This window comes from Platichthys flesus, chromosome 4 (assembly GCF_949316205.1).
Source record: "Platichthys flesus chromosome 4, fPlaFle2.1, whole genome shotgun sequence".
In the NCBI taxonomy this organism is placed as follows: domain Eukaryota; kingdom Metazoa; phylum Chordata; class Actinopteri; order Pleuronectiformes; family Pleuronectidae; genus Platichthys; species Platichthys flesus.
Genome location: NC_084948.1, coordinates 16,605,274 through 16,623,109, shown reverse-complemented (window position 1 = coordinate 16,623,109; position 17,836 = coordinate 16,605,274). Strand labels below are relative to the sequence as shown.

The 17,836-nt window shown below is 41.9% G+C and overlaps 1 protein-coding gene across 1 annotated transcript in view; it reads left to right on the top strand.

Annotated features, from left to right (window-relative positions):
* cbl (Cbl proto-oncogene, E3 ubiquitin protein ligase) overlaps positions 1-17,836 on the top strand; it is a 33,852-nt gene that overhangs the window by 12,729 nt on the left and 3,287 nt on the right. The window contains exons 3-15 of the mRNA XM_062385733.1: positions 5,690-5,836; positions 6,704-6,860; positions 8,861-8,982; positions 10,394-10,531; positions 11,306-11,393; positions 12,694-12,825; positions 13,011-13,232; positions 14,298-14,432; positions 14,757-15,170; positions 15,373-15,461; positions 15,626-15,832; positions 15,921-16,015; positions 16,826-17,062. Of these exons, the coding sequence (XP_062241717.1) occupies positions 5,690-5,836; positions 6,704-6,860; positions 8,861-8,982; positions 10,394-10,531; positions 11,306-11,393; positions 12,694-12,825; positions 13,011-13,232; positions 14,298-14,432; positions 14,757-15,170; positions 15,373-15,461; positions 15,626-15,832; positions 15,921-16,015; positions 16,826-17,062 (2,183 nt within the window). The remainder of the gene's footprint in view (positions 1-5,689; positions 5,837-6,703; positions 6,861-8,860; positions 8,983-10,393; positions 10,532-11,305; positions 11,394-12,693; positions 12,826-13,010; positions 13,233-14,297; positions 14,433-14,756; positions 15,171-15,372; positions 15,462-15,625; positions 15,833-15,920; positions 16,016-16,825; positions 17,063-17,836) is intronic.

The window sequence follows — 17,836 nt, the reverse complement described above, 5'->3', positions numbered from 1 at the left end:
CTTGAGGGTTTGAACTCTAACTATCGTGAACTGGATTAAAACCGGAGAGAAGAGGAGAACGTCCCATCTCATAGAAATGTTTTGTTATTTATTATGTTATTTTGAGCTATAAACACATCAAATCCAGGTCAGATCACACAGCCGTGAGGACAGCATATACAGTGCATGTTCATTTTCAGCATTATATCATTGGTTCTGAACTGCTGCTCGGACAAACCAAGATATGTCACCCTGGAAAAACGAGACATTCTTCATTATTTTCTGATATTTTAAAGACTGAAGGGATTGATCAATTAAATTAGACATCTATTGATGGACTTACGGTTAATGAAAATAATAGTTAGTTGCAACAATATTTGTGGAACAGTTCAATAAACACATATTTTGGTCCCACACTTTACTCATAGCCTTCCTTCTTTGTTTGCTTCCGTCATCACAACCTTCCTTTACTTTCCGCATATTGCTCCAATCCCTTGCACAATAGAAAAATGCATTCCAGACATGCTTCTGTGATATTATTACAATGGTTGGTAGGAACAACTTCCTCAAGCTTCAACTCTTTCAGGCTTCTCTGCAGCTGAATTACTGTTCAGGCTTCTTTTGCAGGTGTCATGGAAAAACTATTATCATTCAGTTTCTATACCACACACAAACACACACACACACACAGTTTTTTGAATTCATGGTTCAGAAAAGGCTAGAACCATTTTTGCCTCTTTATCTGATGCAAAGTAGAAGTGAAGGGTGCACGCTTTGCATGAGGCCTTCCTTTCAGTGCGTTGTAACAGGTGCTTGGCACTGTTATGTCAGATGTTATGAAATTGTTACTGGCTGCTTCATGATTGGACATAGATCTCAGTTATAGAGTTAATTGTATTTGTTGTACAGGTCACGTCTTGTTCATGTTGTCAAACGTGGACAAAAAAGATCACAGCAGGAAACCCGTTCTGGGGATGTTTACAGTAAAGTGCATCTGTGTTGTTGACAATGATTGATGTCGGCACTCCATTGTTCAACAGAGAAAAACAAGTTATTTTACGGTACAGTACCTCTGGAATTTACAAATGTCATTTGCACTCATCCCTATTTTGGTTTACCAGGACAGCTCCATCCGAAGATATGAAATCCTATTTTCTGTAAATGTACCTGACATCCATGTGAAACAAAAGTCTCTCACTTTGACTATCTGGAAAACCATCTTATCACTGCAGCTCTAACCGTGGAGGAAACATCTGTGTTTGAAGTGTTGGATGGAGCCATGTTCAAATGCATTGGTGCATTAAAATGGTGTACAACGGTCAAATTGATTACAGTATGAGTATAAGTTTAATTAAATAGGAAAAAATAAGTAAATATATATATTTATATATACACACACACTCCTCTCTTACTTATGTAAAAGTAGGAAAATACACTCATGGTTTGATTGATATTAAAAATAAAGTTGCTGTTGATCTGAGACATGGGCAGTTTCATGTATGTTTCAGTGTTGCAGTGGGAATTCACCTCCTGATTTGGTAAGGTTGTAGTGATTGTACCCAGAGATTGGTCTGCTCTGTGATTGGATTGAGGCAGAGCTCCTCTTTTTCCCCTGCTGATCTAAAAAAATTAAATGTTGAGTAGTTCATAGTTTTATTTCTTGTGGAAGTGAAACTCAAGTTCTGCCACACAAGTTTTTAAAGGTATTTATTGTTTTCCTGTGCACTTTCCCAGAAAAATTATTAGAGTACTAATTAAACCCTTTTAACCTTGAAATGCACTGAACCTTACAAAGTATCACTCGGGTCGATGTTCTGCATACTCAAGAGCCTAAATAAAATGGAATCTACAGTGCTGTTGTAGCGTCGCTCTCTCTTAGACAGCCCCAGTGCTGTTTAACACCACTGCTTTAAATAGGAATAAGATATGAGATCACTGTGGCTCATCTCTCTCTACAAACTGAGATGAATTAAAGCGGGAAAAGCATTGCCTTACTCTGCTCTGCCAGCGCCAGGAGCATGGAGTGGTGAGCTAACAGGTCGTGATGGAGTTGAGAGTAAAGTAAGCAAAGCTCTTAGTGGCTAGCGAAGCAGCTAAAGGGTTATCAGTACTGGGAATAGAAAACTCACTTCACACCTTAGCTGCTGTGGGTGTTTCTGGCCCCGGTTGAGTCTATACACAGATATATTTTCACACATTCAAGTAGCAGAGAGCATCATGGTTATTTATGTTGTAGTGGTATCACTGAGCAGCCGACTCGGATAGTTCTCACACTATTCGATTATCGACAATAGCAGGATGAAAGCCACAAGCTCCTCCTCCTCTCAGGGTACAACCAGCGCTCACTGATTATGCACGCACAGATAAGTGAGCTCAGATATAAGCACCTAGATGACAATTCAACTGTAATGAGAGTAACGGAGCTGTTTTCCTTTTGTTTTTGATTCTATTAATTTCTCCTTTACAATAAGTTTAAGCCTCTCATGTTGAGAATAACACAAGTTGAAGGTGAGATTTGATCAAAATTCAGATGCACATTCTGAGAAGCTGGTCTAGCTCAAGCTTAATGTATTTAGGAGTTTGTGTAAAGAAGCAGAAAGTGTGTGTTTGTGTGTGCTGTCATGGCAGTTTCCGGATGGAGATCTGGAATGAAGCCAGGTCCGGAGAGTTGAATTCATAAAGTGATATCTAGGGTAAAATTGTAAGCCAGAATTTCAAACAAGTAATCCACTGTGTTCCTCAGACAACAAACAGTTATTTTCATTATTGATTAATCTTCTATATACTCTCAATGTATCATTTGATTGTTTGCGATATATAGGCAGAAATAGCTTGAGGTTGTGTCATCAAAAGTCCACCCAACAGTAATAGCAGAAGATGTTTAGTTAATTCTAATGTAAAACTGAGAAAATCAGCCAGTTCTTACATTTCCAATTATGATTAAACCGAATCGTATTTATCATCAAGGTACTTAAAACGGATGTGCTTTAATTAATCTTATAAATTGTTTTTATACACTTTTCGTAGCATTGTCACAGGGCTCGGCTCATGCCTGATCTGTTTCCTCTTAAAAGTTCTGTAGAAAAGATAATACAGCTGCATGATGATATTACAGCTACTTGTGACCGCCTGTCCAGACAGACTCTCATTCTTTAAGGTTGTCCCTCGCTTGCTGTGCTGCGGTGCATTAGCGCAGTGCGGTGCTGGCTGGCTAGCTGAGCTACTTTAACACAGCCAGCAGGAAACAGGAAGGGAGCAGCCAGCTGCAGGGTCATAGGTCAATCTATAGCATGAGGGGGAAGGGGGACAAAAACCTAGTGTTCTTGAGAGAAAAAAAAGTTTGGCTTTTTGCTGTGGTTGTGGTTAAGAATGATAGTGACAGATGCCAGATACCAACATCAGTAACAATTGTACCTATGGGTAGGCTATTGGCGCATTGGTTTACACAATCACATCAATTATACCAGTGCACACAGAGCTTCTATCGACGGATAGAGAAGGATAAGGATGGACTGAGAGAGAGATCCTTAAAGATATTGGCTTCCTCTGCCATGTACAATTAGATTTGAGTCTGTATCTGACTTTGAGTTTGAAGATATTTGTCAGCCTTCAGGAAATACTGAGACTCTCATAGAGACAATCGGACACAACAAAGTCTCATTCACAGGGCAAATCTCATGCCAGAGACGGCTGTACCACCCTGTGAATCTGATGCCAGTGTTCACTTTCTCCACCATGAGTGAACAGAGCCTGGTGGAGATAATTCGGGAGTGTTAAACCCCTAATGAATAATGACAGTTTATAGCTTATTATTGAAGTTTCTAAAAGCATTTGAGCTCATCATGACCTCAGTTTGCCCAACCTAGAAAGAATGCATGACTGTTTCTAGTTTTTTGCTTGATTTTGCTTCACATTCATTCTGAACACAGTTAGTTCACAGTGTGTTGGGCAGAACTGGATAGCAGTGGTTACATGGAACTCCACCTCAGAGTTACAGGCATACTCTTTATACTGACCAGTAACTAACCAGAAAACGGCCCTTTGAAAACGTGTAAAATCCACCCAGGCATCAGTCTCTTCAGCTCACCGAATATTTCACCCACAGAAAATGTGGCCCCAAGAGAGAGTCTTCAAACGTATCATTAGCATTTACTGTTAAATTAGTAATAAAAATAAACGCTAGGTTTGAAGAGATGACTTTATAAGCTTAAAGTCTTATGGAGCTCATTCGTGTTCGGAGCCGAGGGGAGTGGGTAAGAGTATTCATAACGCTGTAAACTAACCTAGATGTGGAAATTAACGCTCCGAGTGAGGAGAGATTAATTCCACGCATAAACTTGCGAAAGAGGATAACTGTCTTCCTATGATTGCCTTGTAGATGGAAGCAGTGCAGGAGGGAGGCTGTTGTAACTTTGATAAAAGCACAGGGTAGGGAGAGGTTGACAGCAGAATGGATGAGGCTGCAGCTCCAAGGCTCAGTCAGGCCGGTTGGGCCAGGAAGCAGGAGAAACGGGGGGAACCTCCTGCTGAGATGAGAGCTGCTGCAGAAAACACAGCGAAATGCAGTATAACTCAGGGCAGCTTATTCGCGAGATAAAGCTGGAAAGCGTTCACGACTATGACTGCAGGGGAAATGCTGAGGGTAGTTCATGGTCTTGTTTCTCCAAATTGCATCGCTGATGAGGGCAGCCCTGACTTCAAAGAACACAATTGATGCATCTGGCTTCAAGTCTTTGCTGTAGATTTTAAGTGGGCAGCGCAGTTGAAGTGATTAGACGTCAAGCAACAAGTGTTCTGTGTTTGAGGATCATTTACGGCTGAGAGGGTGTAAATTTAATTCTTTACTGCAGTTCACACACGTTTCTGAGGTTAACTATCACAGCAACAAGTGCTGGCCTATTTTGGCATGGTCTCAACATACACTAATCTTCATTCATCTATCTTCAGTCGCTGTCCTCCTCCGCCCTCATTCACTCTTTCCACTCGCCCCTTGCTCCACTCATAGGGGGCGTAGTGTAGTGTGGGGCAGCTGCAGCGTAGCCACGCTTTCATTGCTGTCTCTCTCATGCATGTCAATTCACCCTGCCCAGCAGCCAAGCACAATCTCACTCTGTGCTGCCCTCGTAAATCATGGCTCTCTCAGCATCACGCCTCCAATGCAGCGATGGGGTGAAGGGGATAGGGACTTAATGCAGTCTCCTTTTCTCACACTTTTGTCCACAATCGTACTCCTCTCTTCGCCTGCCTCTTTCTCAGAGCTAATTTGTTTTACTTTCCTACTCTTAAGCTCTTTCCTGTCCACTGTGCTTGTCGATACCCTTTTGTTACTGCTTACAGAGCTGTGTTCTCGGATGTGCTACTCTCTACATTTCAGTGACTCTATGATTATGTGGGTGTCCTTTAACACTGTTATGTTGTCTCCACGGACCTGTAACTATTCCTGTATTATGCGTCTACGGACAAACTCAGTGGGAAAAATCACAGAGCACACACATAGATTTGAGTCTTTATTTTCCAGCCAAGGAACATTACTGTCCGCTGCCATTTACATTAGATAGATTTGAGAAATCAATAACCAAAGTTATCAACTACTAACGTTGCTCTAAATTTCACTCTTGAAGCTGTTATATGGTCTGATGACACTGTGACCAAAGTGTAATGAGAATGATGAGAATTCTCACCCACTCTCCTCTGCTCTTAACTTCCCCAGGCGGAACCTCACCAAGCTGTCGTTGATCTTCAGCCACATGCTGGCTGAGCTGAAGGCCATCTTCCCCAACGGTCTGTTTCAGGGTGATAACTTCCGCATCACCAAGGCAGATGCTGCAGAGTTCTGGAGGCATGCTTTCGGCGATAAGTGAGTAATTGATTTACACATAGAATGTTATGTTTCTCCAGTAGCGCCACCGATGCATCCCGGAGTCCTTTGGGGTCCTTCCCTAGAAAATGAGTTTATTTCATTACTTAAATAAGAAGTTACAGCAGTAACAGAATACATTATTCACTTTATATTAAGTGACATCTTTGTTCTTCTTTTAGGGTAGTTACAGATAATGAGTATCTTCTCTAAGGCAAATGTCTGGTCATTGATTGAAGAAGGCTGTGGCCAAAAGCTTGTCCTCATGTCCTTGATGTGAAAATGTTGGAGCACATATACTATACCAGTTGGGTTGAAACAGAATGCAGCACAAAAGTAAACCAGCCATGTGGAACTACAGGGGCAGTTCAATTGCTAGGTTTCTCAATACCACATAATAATACGTGGATTTCCTCCATTTAGATAACTGTAGGGTTTACATATCTTATTGGAGCTATGCAGCAGCTCACCAAAAATAGGACCACCATTGGAAAACCTAAGTTCTGTAATGCTTTGCATGTATTTAAATTTAAGAGAGATCACATCATGCCAGATTTCATGACCTCGATTAGGATGTGCTCAAATAGACTGTTTACAAATGGCATTTCCTGTTTTTAATAAAAAAAGTAAAACAATAATTTTATGTTTGCAGGAACTGTAGTTCATGTATATGTATTTAGAGGTTTCACTGGTTTGTTAGATGAAGGTTCTGTATAGCTACTAAGCTGCTCATGATGCACTCAAGAATCATGTTACAGGCCAGTTAACCCCAAGTTAAAATCAAGACTGTGTGTCTGTGGGGTCGATGTTTGATTTTAGGTTTGGCAAGGGAACGTCGTCATCTGGTGTTTTTGATGTATGTTGCAGGACCATCGTGCCTTGGAAGGTCTTCCGTCAGTCTCTGCACGAGTTCCATTCCATCAGCTCGGGACTGGAGGCCATGGCGCTCAAGTCCACCATAGACCTCACCTGCAACGACTACATCTCTGTGTTTGAGTTTGACATCTTCACAAGGCTATTTCAGGTAGGGAACACACATGCCGCTGCAACCACGGCACCTCCTCTCTTTGTTTTATCATTCGCTTATGAGTCAGTTAGAGAACAAAATGTGCAAAGGATTACAGTGACGTAGAGCGCCAGTCATTCATGGCAGTTTGTTCTTCTTGGTTAAGGAAACAAATTTTAAGCTGCACATAATGAACTTAAACTAATCTGCCACATCTTTTTTCGGCTAACTCTATCAAGTCGTTAGCAGGACGTCTGCTGACATATTCACACTGTCAGACGCAGCGGAAGTTGGAACTTTCTGTGACTCCGCTCACACAGTGCAGACAGAAACATTTGAAAGTGATATTGTCCTTTTTCATGGTCGTCTGTTGGTGCCTGACAAGGTCCAGACAAGTATGTGTTCTACCATCTAAAGTCACATGAGTTCCCTCTCAAGGACAGTCTTCTATATAGATTCTCCCCTGAGGTTGTTCTTTCTGACACTTGGATGAAAAATAAACCGCTAGAATTAACATTTTGGGACAAGACTCTAACTTTGCACATTCTCAGTTTCTCAGTGGTTGTTCTTTGCCCAACCCTGACTCAGCTTGTAAGTGATAGACCACAGGAGATGCACACTGCACAGACGCTGTACATTGTACTGATGTAAAGTTCAACCATTGAAGTAGAGCAGTTCATCAGGCAGCATCTTCAGCTTATCATTTGTATGTACGCATGTTCTATCAGCATCAGATATTATTAAATGAAAACCGCTTAGACGATTAAAAAAAGTAAGTGTTTCCTAGATTAACCTAACTCGCTGTATTAATTCACATATATAAAACCTCTTGCATCTTATTTGGTATGCATTACTGTAGGTTATTTACTCCCTCAGTAACATTATCCCTGGCTGCTTGTTTGCCGGGCATCAACAGGCTTAATGAAGCCTAAACAGATTACAGACATTTCCTATGACACTCCCTCATACAGAAAAAGACCTCCTCCAAATGCCCTTAAACTCAGAAGAGGAAGTGAGCCTGTGGCCATTTTAAGCTGTCTCTTTGATATGCAGTAGACTGTGCTTTTTATTACATCAGGGGCCCTTCAAAGGTCTCACTTCATCATGTATCTTACGGCTGAAGGATGCCATGGTGATTATAAACCAATATCTTTTGAGCAGTGTTTGCTTGCTCTGCTCAGTAGACTGCAGGCAGTGCTGGTCTGGAGTGAACTGATGTCCAAGTGACAAGAGGCAGCTAAAAATACATGTACTGGATATAACATTACTGAGCACACATTTGTTTACCCACACAGCTAGTCTGTTATCACATTAAACCAAAGGTCATAGGATGCATCCAAACCGGAGTCCAGTCAAGGAGACGATTATGACTTGTCATTTCCTGTGTGCATAAATAACTGAGGGAGAGAACAACCCCTCTTTGTCATTCAGCTTAATAAAGAGAGTGTGATTTTATATATTAATAACTCTTGTAAAGTTGTAACCATGGTGTGACCTGTGCAACTCATTTTCTACTTCCTTTCACACACCAGACACATTGGTGAGAGCAACTGCAGCCCCTCGTACTCACTGCTGCACTCGGCCAACGTGCCTTTGAGTACTATGAATTATATATTTAAAAAAAAAATCTACGTCTTCACCTTTATTTGCTAGAATGGTTTGAATCAATATGGGTCATGACGGCTTTAGAGAAAATTGTCTTTCACATGCTTTATATGGAATATGGTGAACAGTCTGCTAGTTTCCATATAACCTTCCTGATTCTGTGACTCTGGATGGTACCAAATAAGTTAAAATGAGTGTTCTGTGTTACAAATTCATCTTAAACAACCTTTTTATGTTGTGTGACCCAGATTGAAATGACCATTGTAAATCCCACTGATATTTAAGCTGCTCCATTACTTCCCTCTTGCTGTTACTGCTGTGGCGATTCACTCACTCATCAGATGAGTCACTCTCCTCTCTCTCGCTCTCTTTATCTTGTGTGCGTGTGTTTGTACGTGCGTACGTGTGTGTAGCCTTGGTCGTCCCTTCTGCGAAACTGGAACAGCTTGGCAGTTACTCACCCAGGGTACATGGCCTTCCTAACCTATGATGAGGTCAAAGCACGGCTACAGAAGTTCATTCACAAGCCTGGCAGGTAAGACACACAAATGTAAACAAATGTCCTTCGAAGTCTATTCAAATTTCAGGAGCATGTACTTGGGGCAGTGTGGGTGACACAGTAGATTTTGCCAATTTTGGTAATAAGATGCATCAGTTAAACCATGTAAATGTGTTTCAATGGGCAGGATTATGGTTCACTATAGTTCTCAGGTCGTATTTTAACCCCCGCTCTTGAGATCACAGATTTTAGTCTCATCTCTCACACTGCACACATTGTATATAAATGCAAATTATCAATGCTTAGTTTTGCATAAATACAATGACAGACAGGGCTCAAGCTCAGTCTTGGTTTCACAGACAATTATGCTTCACTGTAGTATCAATATTCAGATTGTACACTGAAGGCGGATGTCACTGTTTAGGCCTGGCCTTTGTACAGCCATGTTGACATCTGAGTGGTTATTGGCTAATTTGAGTGCAGCATTTGGACACTACAATTTACAGCTAACTGTCAGGAGTCACCTCCTTTTGTATTTCAGGTACAGCACTCATTCCACTTGTAAACTAAACACCAAGACTTTTTTTTTCACTTGTGTAGAATATTGAAGTAAGTCAGTCTCATCAGATTTTGACATTTTAAAGTCTTTGACTTTCTTTTTTTAACGTTGGACTAATGCATTTGTATTTTTTTGCCACTGAATTTCAGTATTCAGAATTTCAAAGTATAATATTCAGTTGTAATAGTCAGTTGCAAAACCTGATGAGACTGATTTACTTCTATAGTAGTATCTCCATTCTACCTCCTCTCCCGTCAGGAAATGTTTGTGTCAGCATCAAATCGATTAACGTGATGCTCAGTCGCCAGTGGTCTCAAGCTTGGCCTGAATGCCTCTAACAAAGACAGGCTGCTTTGCACGGGGAGTTGTTAACCCCTAGAGCGGATTTTGTTCATTTCCTGAGACAAATTTGTATATTTTGTTCATGCATACAAATAAGCAGCCAGGAAATATTAGATAATATTGTGAGTGGCCCATGTCAGACTCAAGCAGCCTATTATAGTCACTCTTACTTTTCCGTTCTCTGTCTATATCATGGTCATAAGCAGCAGTGCCACAACATATTCCAGTTTACCGGACTCTGGGCTGATGAACAAGCCAAATATAGCAACCTTTTTACTATACTGATGAACCATGCCACAGGTTGATCCTGGCTACTTCCTGTAGATTTTTCTGTAGAGTTTTTTTTGGTGTCATGCATGTTCAGACCATTTTGCAGACGGGCTATTTTCATGCATATATACACTTTAATTTGGTTCATAAAAAGTGATGTGCATTTCGAAGAATGTGTTTCTTCTTGTGCAAGTTGCAGAGACTATTTGTAGTCCCTGCTATTTGATCTCTATATTGAATTTAACAACGTATGACCCTTTTTTTGTCCCTCCCCAGTTATATCTTCCGACTGAGTTGTACGCGGCTGGGCCAGTGGGCGATCGGCTACGTGACAGCAGATGGAAACATACTGCAAACCATTCCTCACAATAAACCTCTCTTCCAGGCCCTCATAGATGGCTTCAGGGAAGGATTGTAAGTGCACTGGCATTTGTTTGGCTCTCCTATATCTGTCATTTTCTTGGGGGTTTACATCTGGACCTCTGATCAGCCATTTTGTGGCTTGGTTTCAGTCTTCCATTTGATGCAGTTAAAAAAAAGGGTATATAAGTCAAACTTCCTTTCATATGTAGGGATCTTTTGTCATTTCTCCTTTTCTCTCCTCTCCCCACAAGGCACGCATGGCTGCAGCTGTTTCGCATCCCACAACTGAGTCTGTCCTTAGCCTTAAACCAATCCAGCCATATCATATTGCTTGTTCCCATAATTCTGCTGTTATCACAACCAGAATATAACTGTTGGTTTCTCATATACAGCTCAGTCAGTGGTCTAAGTGGCTGGCGTGAAACTCAACTTCTCGTGCCAGCGTTGAAAATGTTGTCTAATGAAAGCTATGGTTGGCCCGTCACAACCTGTAATCAAGTGCTAATTTGAACTGGGAAATCCTATACAGTAAATCGCTTGCATGCACTAAACATTTATTAGATGATAATGACAGCATGTGACCCACTTATGAAATGGTCACATACTGTTCATGCATTAACTCTGGGTTTATTCAAAAACGTTGAATTAATAGATTGAACAAATGTTTTCATTACCTTTGCCTGTTAAGCTTATATGCAGTACAATCATACTAACTCATAATGATGATGGTAACTTTTAAAGGAAAATACCTGGGGAACTACCCGAGGATACTTAATGGGAACTTCTCTGTGTAGCCTCTAAGTTTATGTTCCTTTGCTCCTGCAGCTATTTATTCCCTGACGGCCGGACGCAAAACCCTGACCTGACAGGGCTGTGTGAACCTTCGCCTCAAGACCACATCAAAGTCACACAGGTCAGAGCAGTTTGCTTCTCGGGCTGCATATATATCTTATATCAGTCACTTATATATCAGTCACTTATATCTTATACAAATCTGTTTGTCTTTGGCATTTCATTATAAAGGTCAATTTTTTTTTTTTGGGGGGGGGGGGGGGGGGTGGACACACAGGAAAGGAAAGATCTAAGTTGAAAAAAAGAGATGTGGCAGAGCACAGCCGAAAGGAGAAGTAGAAGACTTGATAAGTCAGCCCACAGGAACTGAGTTGGTCGAACTCAAGAAACAGAATAAGGAATAGATTTGAACAAGTCAGTCAGAGAGCGCATACAATATATTTTTTTTTCACGCATATTTAAATTGACTTGATGCAGATCTTTATATATGGATTTTCACAAATCAGTCCACCAAACATGCATGATTTTTTTACATCATGACCCATGATTCATTCTCTGAGAAATCGACATAAATGTTGAAAAACACCCCATCTCACAATGTTATCTTTGATCTGCACCCTGATTTGTTCTTGCCTGACTCGTACCACGTCCTTCCAATTTTGTATCATTTTGTGTCATGACGCTATCAGACAAATGAATGTCAATGAAAACACGACCTCCTGTTAAAAAAACTGGACTCAAATTGCCTTCTTCAGAAAGAACAGAGATAGTGAAGTAAAAATGCAAATACAGAGAGGTCGGCAAAGCATTAACATTTGCAGTGCGAGGACCGTTTTTAACCTTTTATAATATTTTATGCAGGATGTTTTGGCTCGAATGTTGAGTCATCTTGTTTTTAAGCGTGGGACAGTTAACCTCAAGTAAAATGTTAGGACGTGACTTTGAGTTTAAAATGAGAATTACAAATTTAAAGAAGACACACTGCAGAAGTCATATGCGGAAAACAAATTGGTCCTTTGTCAGTGCAGACTGTCAAAATTGTTAAGTTTAACAGGAAATCCGTATCTGGCCTGAGATGAGTCATAGTGTAATCACATGAAAAGGTTCCTTTTGAATATGAAAAAAACATATCTGTAAATTGTAAAATGTTGTCAAAGAATATCCGCCTTGTTGAACCCTAAACAGTCTTTAACTTGTTAAGTTGATATATCTGCTCAGAATTCTGTGAAGGGTTTACTGAACAGATTAATTTGGTTGAGAACAGGACAGAAACTAAAAACACGCCCCCGCACTTTGACTCTGCTTCAGATGCTCCTAGGCTCTTTGGAAATGATCTCGGGTAGTGTTATTATCGTATCATTTTACTCTGCGTTTAGGAAACGTGGGCTCATATCTGTCTCATTCTTTCTTTACCCCCCCAGGAGCAATATGAGCTGTACTGTGAGATGGGCTCCACTTTCCAGCTGTGTAAGATCTGTGCGGAGAATGACAAGGATGTCAAGATTGAGCCCTGTGGCCATCTCATGTGCACCTCCTGTCTCACCGCCTGGCAGGTAAGAGAGTGGGCGGATTGAAGGGGTTTGTGTGGGTTGCTTGCTCCGAGTTAAGTGCCATAACTCAAACCTGTTATGAGGCAAACTTTCAGTTGAAGTGCTCTTGTGTACAGACATAACGGGCATATAGAAGCACACAACCCGCTTTCATCTCCTGTGTGCGGCTGCATCTGCTTGTGTTCCAGGAATCAGAGGGTCAGGGGACGGGCTGTCCCTTCTGTCGCTGTGAGATAAAGGGTACAGAGCCCATTGTCGTGGATCCTTTTGACCCCAAGGACCCCAACAGCGGGGGCACCTGCAGGAGCTTGTTCGGTGCCGAAGGATCCCCGTCACCTTGCTATGACGACGACGATGACGACAGACTAGAAGACCCCCACCTAATGATGAGCAAACTTGCTTGCGCAAAGGTATGGCTGTGCAAAGACCATGACATAATTGAGACAAATATGATTTGCTCAAAGCTTTTTTCCACTGATAAAACACAGCGGCACTTGGTTGAGTTGGTTTGATGCCCGCGGTGCTGTTCATGGGTTCCTGCTGTCCTCCTCTCTTCTGTTTTTCTGAGAGACCCATCTCAGTGCAGATAAAACACTCCCTGCTTTGCCCTTTTCACTTTTTGTGCACTTCAAGCTCTCGGCTCATATCTGAAGTCTTTCATCTCCATCTTTCATGATGCCACGGTAGCAGCTTTTTTTTGGTGCCTCTCGATGTTTGATTTGTGGGGCATTCTCCTACCCTGCATCTTTTATGTGCCTCTGGAGGAGCTCTGTGTGCATTAGTCTGCTTATAGAGTAGATGAATACCTGAGATCACACTCCCTTTGATGTGGTCCCTGGAATTCCTTGGGCTTTGTTTGCTGACCCAGTCTCTGTCTCATCCTTGACTACTACTGTATCGTTAAATGTACTCGTTCACTGTGAAGTACTAGGCTTTGCTTCGGAAGTATTTTGTGTAGATTTGTCTTTTTTCCACTTAATTAGTCACTGCTGTAAAATCTGTGTATTTGAGATGCGTAAAACACATTTCAATACAAACGAGTCCAGTAACACACCACCAATGACTCTGGCCTCAGTAATGAGCATAAAAACAGTTGAAATAAAACAAGAACAAATCTGATCTAATTTAAACAGCAGGTTAAGACGAGATCAGATGCAACAGTCATAAGGTAAAGAGAAAACAAATATTATAATACAATGATAACTATAGTCTTTTACTTTATTAAAAAATTTACCTTAAACCAATGCCACTTTCAATGTGAAATATTGTTATTATTGTGCAACGTTATGTGATGTTATTTAAAAAGCCAAAAAGTCATCCTGCTCTAGTTAGCGATAACCTCTGACCATTCAAAGTGCTGTGTGTTCCCTTTATCATGTGGTTTATCTCCAGAGCAAAAGCTGATTGTGTGAAGTTGTTTCCCTTGCAGCAGAATTGATCTTATGTCCTGCTCTGCTGTTGTTACTGTGATCCAGGTGGAGCGGCCCCCGTCACCCATGTCCATGGCTCCTCAGTCCTCTCTCCCCCCTGTGCCACCAAGGTTAGACCTGCTCCCACCACACAGAACGCCCAACCCCCCTGGGGCCTCCAGCCCCGGAGTCTCCTCAAAGGTAAATACACAACCAAGGTAACACCTTGTTCAGGCAGGGAAGGACATTCAAATAATAGTTTGGTCAAAATGTTTGTGTTTCGCCATCACACAACATCACCGATATGTGGCCGATTTCTGCCTAAATGTAGATAAATGGAAATGAGACAGCTATCGGATATCGTTGTATTCATCTAAATAATGTTTATTGTTGATTGTAGCCACAAATGGTTTCGCTACTAAATGGATAATCTATGTGTGGAAGACAAGAGCACGGGGTTGGATTTCACATCTAAACTGTGTGTCGTCTTAATGGGCTCCCTGGGTCTCTGTTTCGTCCCCTCAGGCAGCATCTCACCACAAAGACAAGCCTCTCCCCCTCCTCCCAGCGCTGAGGGACCTTCCCCCTCCTCCTCCTCCAGACCGGCCCCACGCTTCTACGGCGGGCCCCGATGGACGGTTGCAGAGGCGTCCCTTACCCTGCACTCCTGGGGAGCCCCCTCGAGATAAGCTCCCGCCTACACCTCCAAACAGGCAAATGGCCGAGTGGAACTCCAGGCCTGTTCCCAAGGCCCCCACCTCCTCTTCCTCGTCCTCGTCATCCTCATCCTCCCAAGTGTCAAGTCTTGGAGGGGACATCCGAGCAGGTGTCAGGGAACTCTCCAACCGACACTCCCTCCCGTTGGCACTGCCCTCGGCTCTGGACACCCGCTCAGATTCTCAGAAGAACAACAGCTCCCTCAGTCTGGATCACCAGCTGGTGAGGAACCACAAAACACTGCTCACTGACTTATCATTTGATTTAATGTGTAGCAATGGTTTGTCTCTTCTGGAACAGCCATCAGGAAGGACCGACATTATTTGCAATATGCTAATTCACTCTTTCCAAATCTTAGCAAGTTTTTCTATTTTGATTGTGAAAAGATTTTTCTTAAAGTAAGATTTGTTTGCTCTTTTTCCAGAGTTTTGCTGCAATAGTTGCTCAAGATTATGACAGCCCCAAAGTCAAGCCCTCATCCTCAGCCAACGCACTCTACGCACTGGCAAACAGGTACGTTGTATTGGCCCCATAATGGAAAGAAAATTATTTTAGTTAAATTTCTACAAAGCAACTTAATTTAGGAAGTTTGTTTCTCCCAGAAAACGCAGCCCTTACTGTTTAAGGTTTTCTAAATCCACTTCTACCGTAAATTATCTGGGGTTGTTAATTTGCAGATCATCTCAAGCCCTGAGGGCAGTGGCAGGAGAGGAGGCACGTGACAGTGAGGAGGAGTCGGAGTACATGATCCCGTCCTCTCGCCCTGTCCTGCCCCCCATCGCCTCACCACCTGTAGGGGAGACCCCACCAGTACCGAGGCCCCCGCAACCTCAGCCTCTCTCTGCACTCCAGACACAGACCCAAGCTTCCACACACAACTCAAGGTATTCACCCTTAATGACTCCCCTTCCAGGTTAGTTGTTGCAGGGTTGTATACATATAGCACTGTCATTTAATTGTTGTCGTTTTCAGTGGAAGGTTGGCAATGGCTGAACTGGAGGATGGACCTCAAATGTATGAAGCCATGTACAACATCCAGTCCAGGTCGCAACAAGCCAGAGATTCAGGTATTTGGATTAACTAACCTTTTTTTTACCTCCACCATAGTTTTTTGTCCCTGTGTGTTTGTTTGTTTGTTTGATTGTTTTTTTATGCCTCTGTGGCGGCGACAGCGAGTGGCCGGAGGCATTATGTTCTCTGGTTGTCCAATTCAGGTGAACACAGTATCTCAAGAGGGCTTTTATGTTTATTTATCTGAGAGTAATTCATTGACTTAGATGTAATTCAGTGGAATATGTTGCTGCTCTAAATGGAAATCCAGACCTTGTAGAATTTAGGTTTTTTTTTTTAAAGGGAACTTTTGGCCTTAGTTGAGGTATGTGCTCCACTGATTTTAGTTTCACTTCAAACTACAATGGCTGGACAAGAGATGTTTGAGATCAGTAGTTACTATTAGGCACAAAGAAGTGTAAACTGTTATCGTCATATCATTCAGACACATACATTCTTTTAAATCTCAATCAACCCTCCTCACCAACCAGGCGTTGCACCGAAGGAAAAAAAAAAGTCTAAATGCTTCATAAGCTGTTTTGACAAAATATTTGTGTTATCTTCTTTAATATAAACCATTTTTGGATTTATTAATCTCAACATAAGAATATTAGATTGACTCAAAAACAAGATTCTCCATTTAGTCTGCCTTAAAGTAAATAATAATATGTGCACAGTTGTGAGTCATCTGAAGCCTTTTTAAAGAATATAATGATCAGTGTTTTTCTTAATGAAACCAGGTCTTTATGAGGCTGTATTTAATTTAATTTAGATCCCTCTCTGTAAAATACCGTAGTGCTTATGAATTATTTTTGTCTTCCCTACAGATTACTCGGAGTTGCCCCCTCTGGCAATGACCAACGGTCCCGTAGACCACACATCCGAGGACAGGGAAGAGGAGGAAAACGGCTACGACTTCCCAAAACCGCGGCTCCCCATAGCCCCTGCCCGACGGACCCTGTCTGAACTGGCAGGATCCTCTTCTTCCTCATCATCTTCCTCATCGTCCTCCATGCTTGCTTTCGGCCGCCTTTCTTTAGATTCAGACGCTGGAGCTGCAGCATGTAAGTATAATTAGCTTTGAAAATGATCTACCAAAAATCTGCATTATTGGTATGCCTGTGCTTCCTTCCCTTCCTTTCCTTTTTTATTATTGGACATATTGTTTCTGATATGGACAGAACTAGAGACAGCAGCTTTATTTCCCGGTACTATGAATGAATAAGGAAATGACACAGAGCTTTTAGGTACATACAAACCTTTCCCAGCATATGAAGAACGTTGTTTTATTTTGTGTACGGTAGTGATGTAATCATTTTGAATGAGCAGGACTTCAGCACAGCATGGGAGTGTTGCTTTAAAGGATTTCTGTTGATTCAGTATCCCAGAGCTTACTGAAGGAGTGATGACGAGACATTTCCCTCTCGTCGGTGCTGATGTGAAGCCTTTTAGTGGTGAAAGCCACAGACCTGAACGGTTGTCTGTGTCTTCATGCTTCAAGCTTCTCAAGAGTAATCTGAGTGTCGGAGCAGCCAGCTGACATTTACCTCCTTTGGTGATTGCCAGGTGTCTGAGTTCCACTTGAGACCGGAACCTCTGTGATTGAGGAGCTATTAACAAGCTCTTGCATCATAATTGGTCCCTTTGAGTGGTTTAAAGGTCACTGCAGTGGAAAGGTCAACCAGTTCACCATATATATACAGTATTCTTACCCCAGACATACTCAGCATGTTGTCTGATGAAGACTCCAAACTCTTTCTCAAGTTAAACTTTCATTCACATGAACCTGAAGTAGTTGTTCTGGAACAAAGCTAAAGTGTGTTAAACCCTTTGGCTTC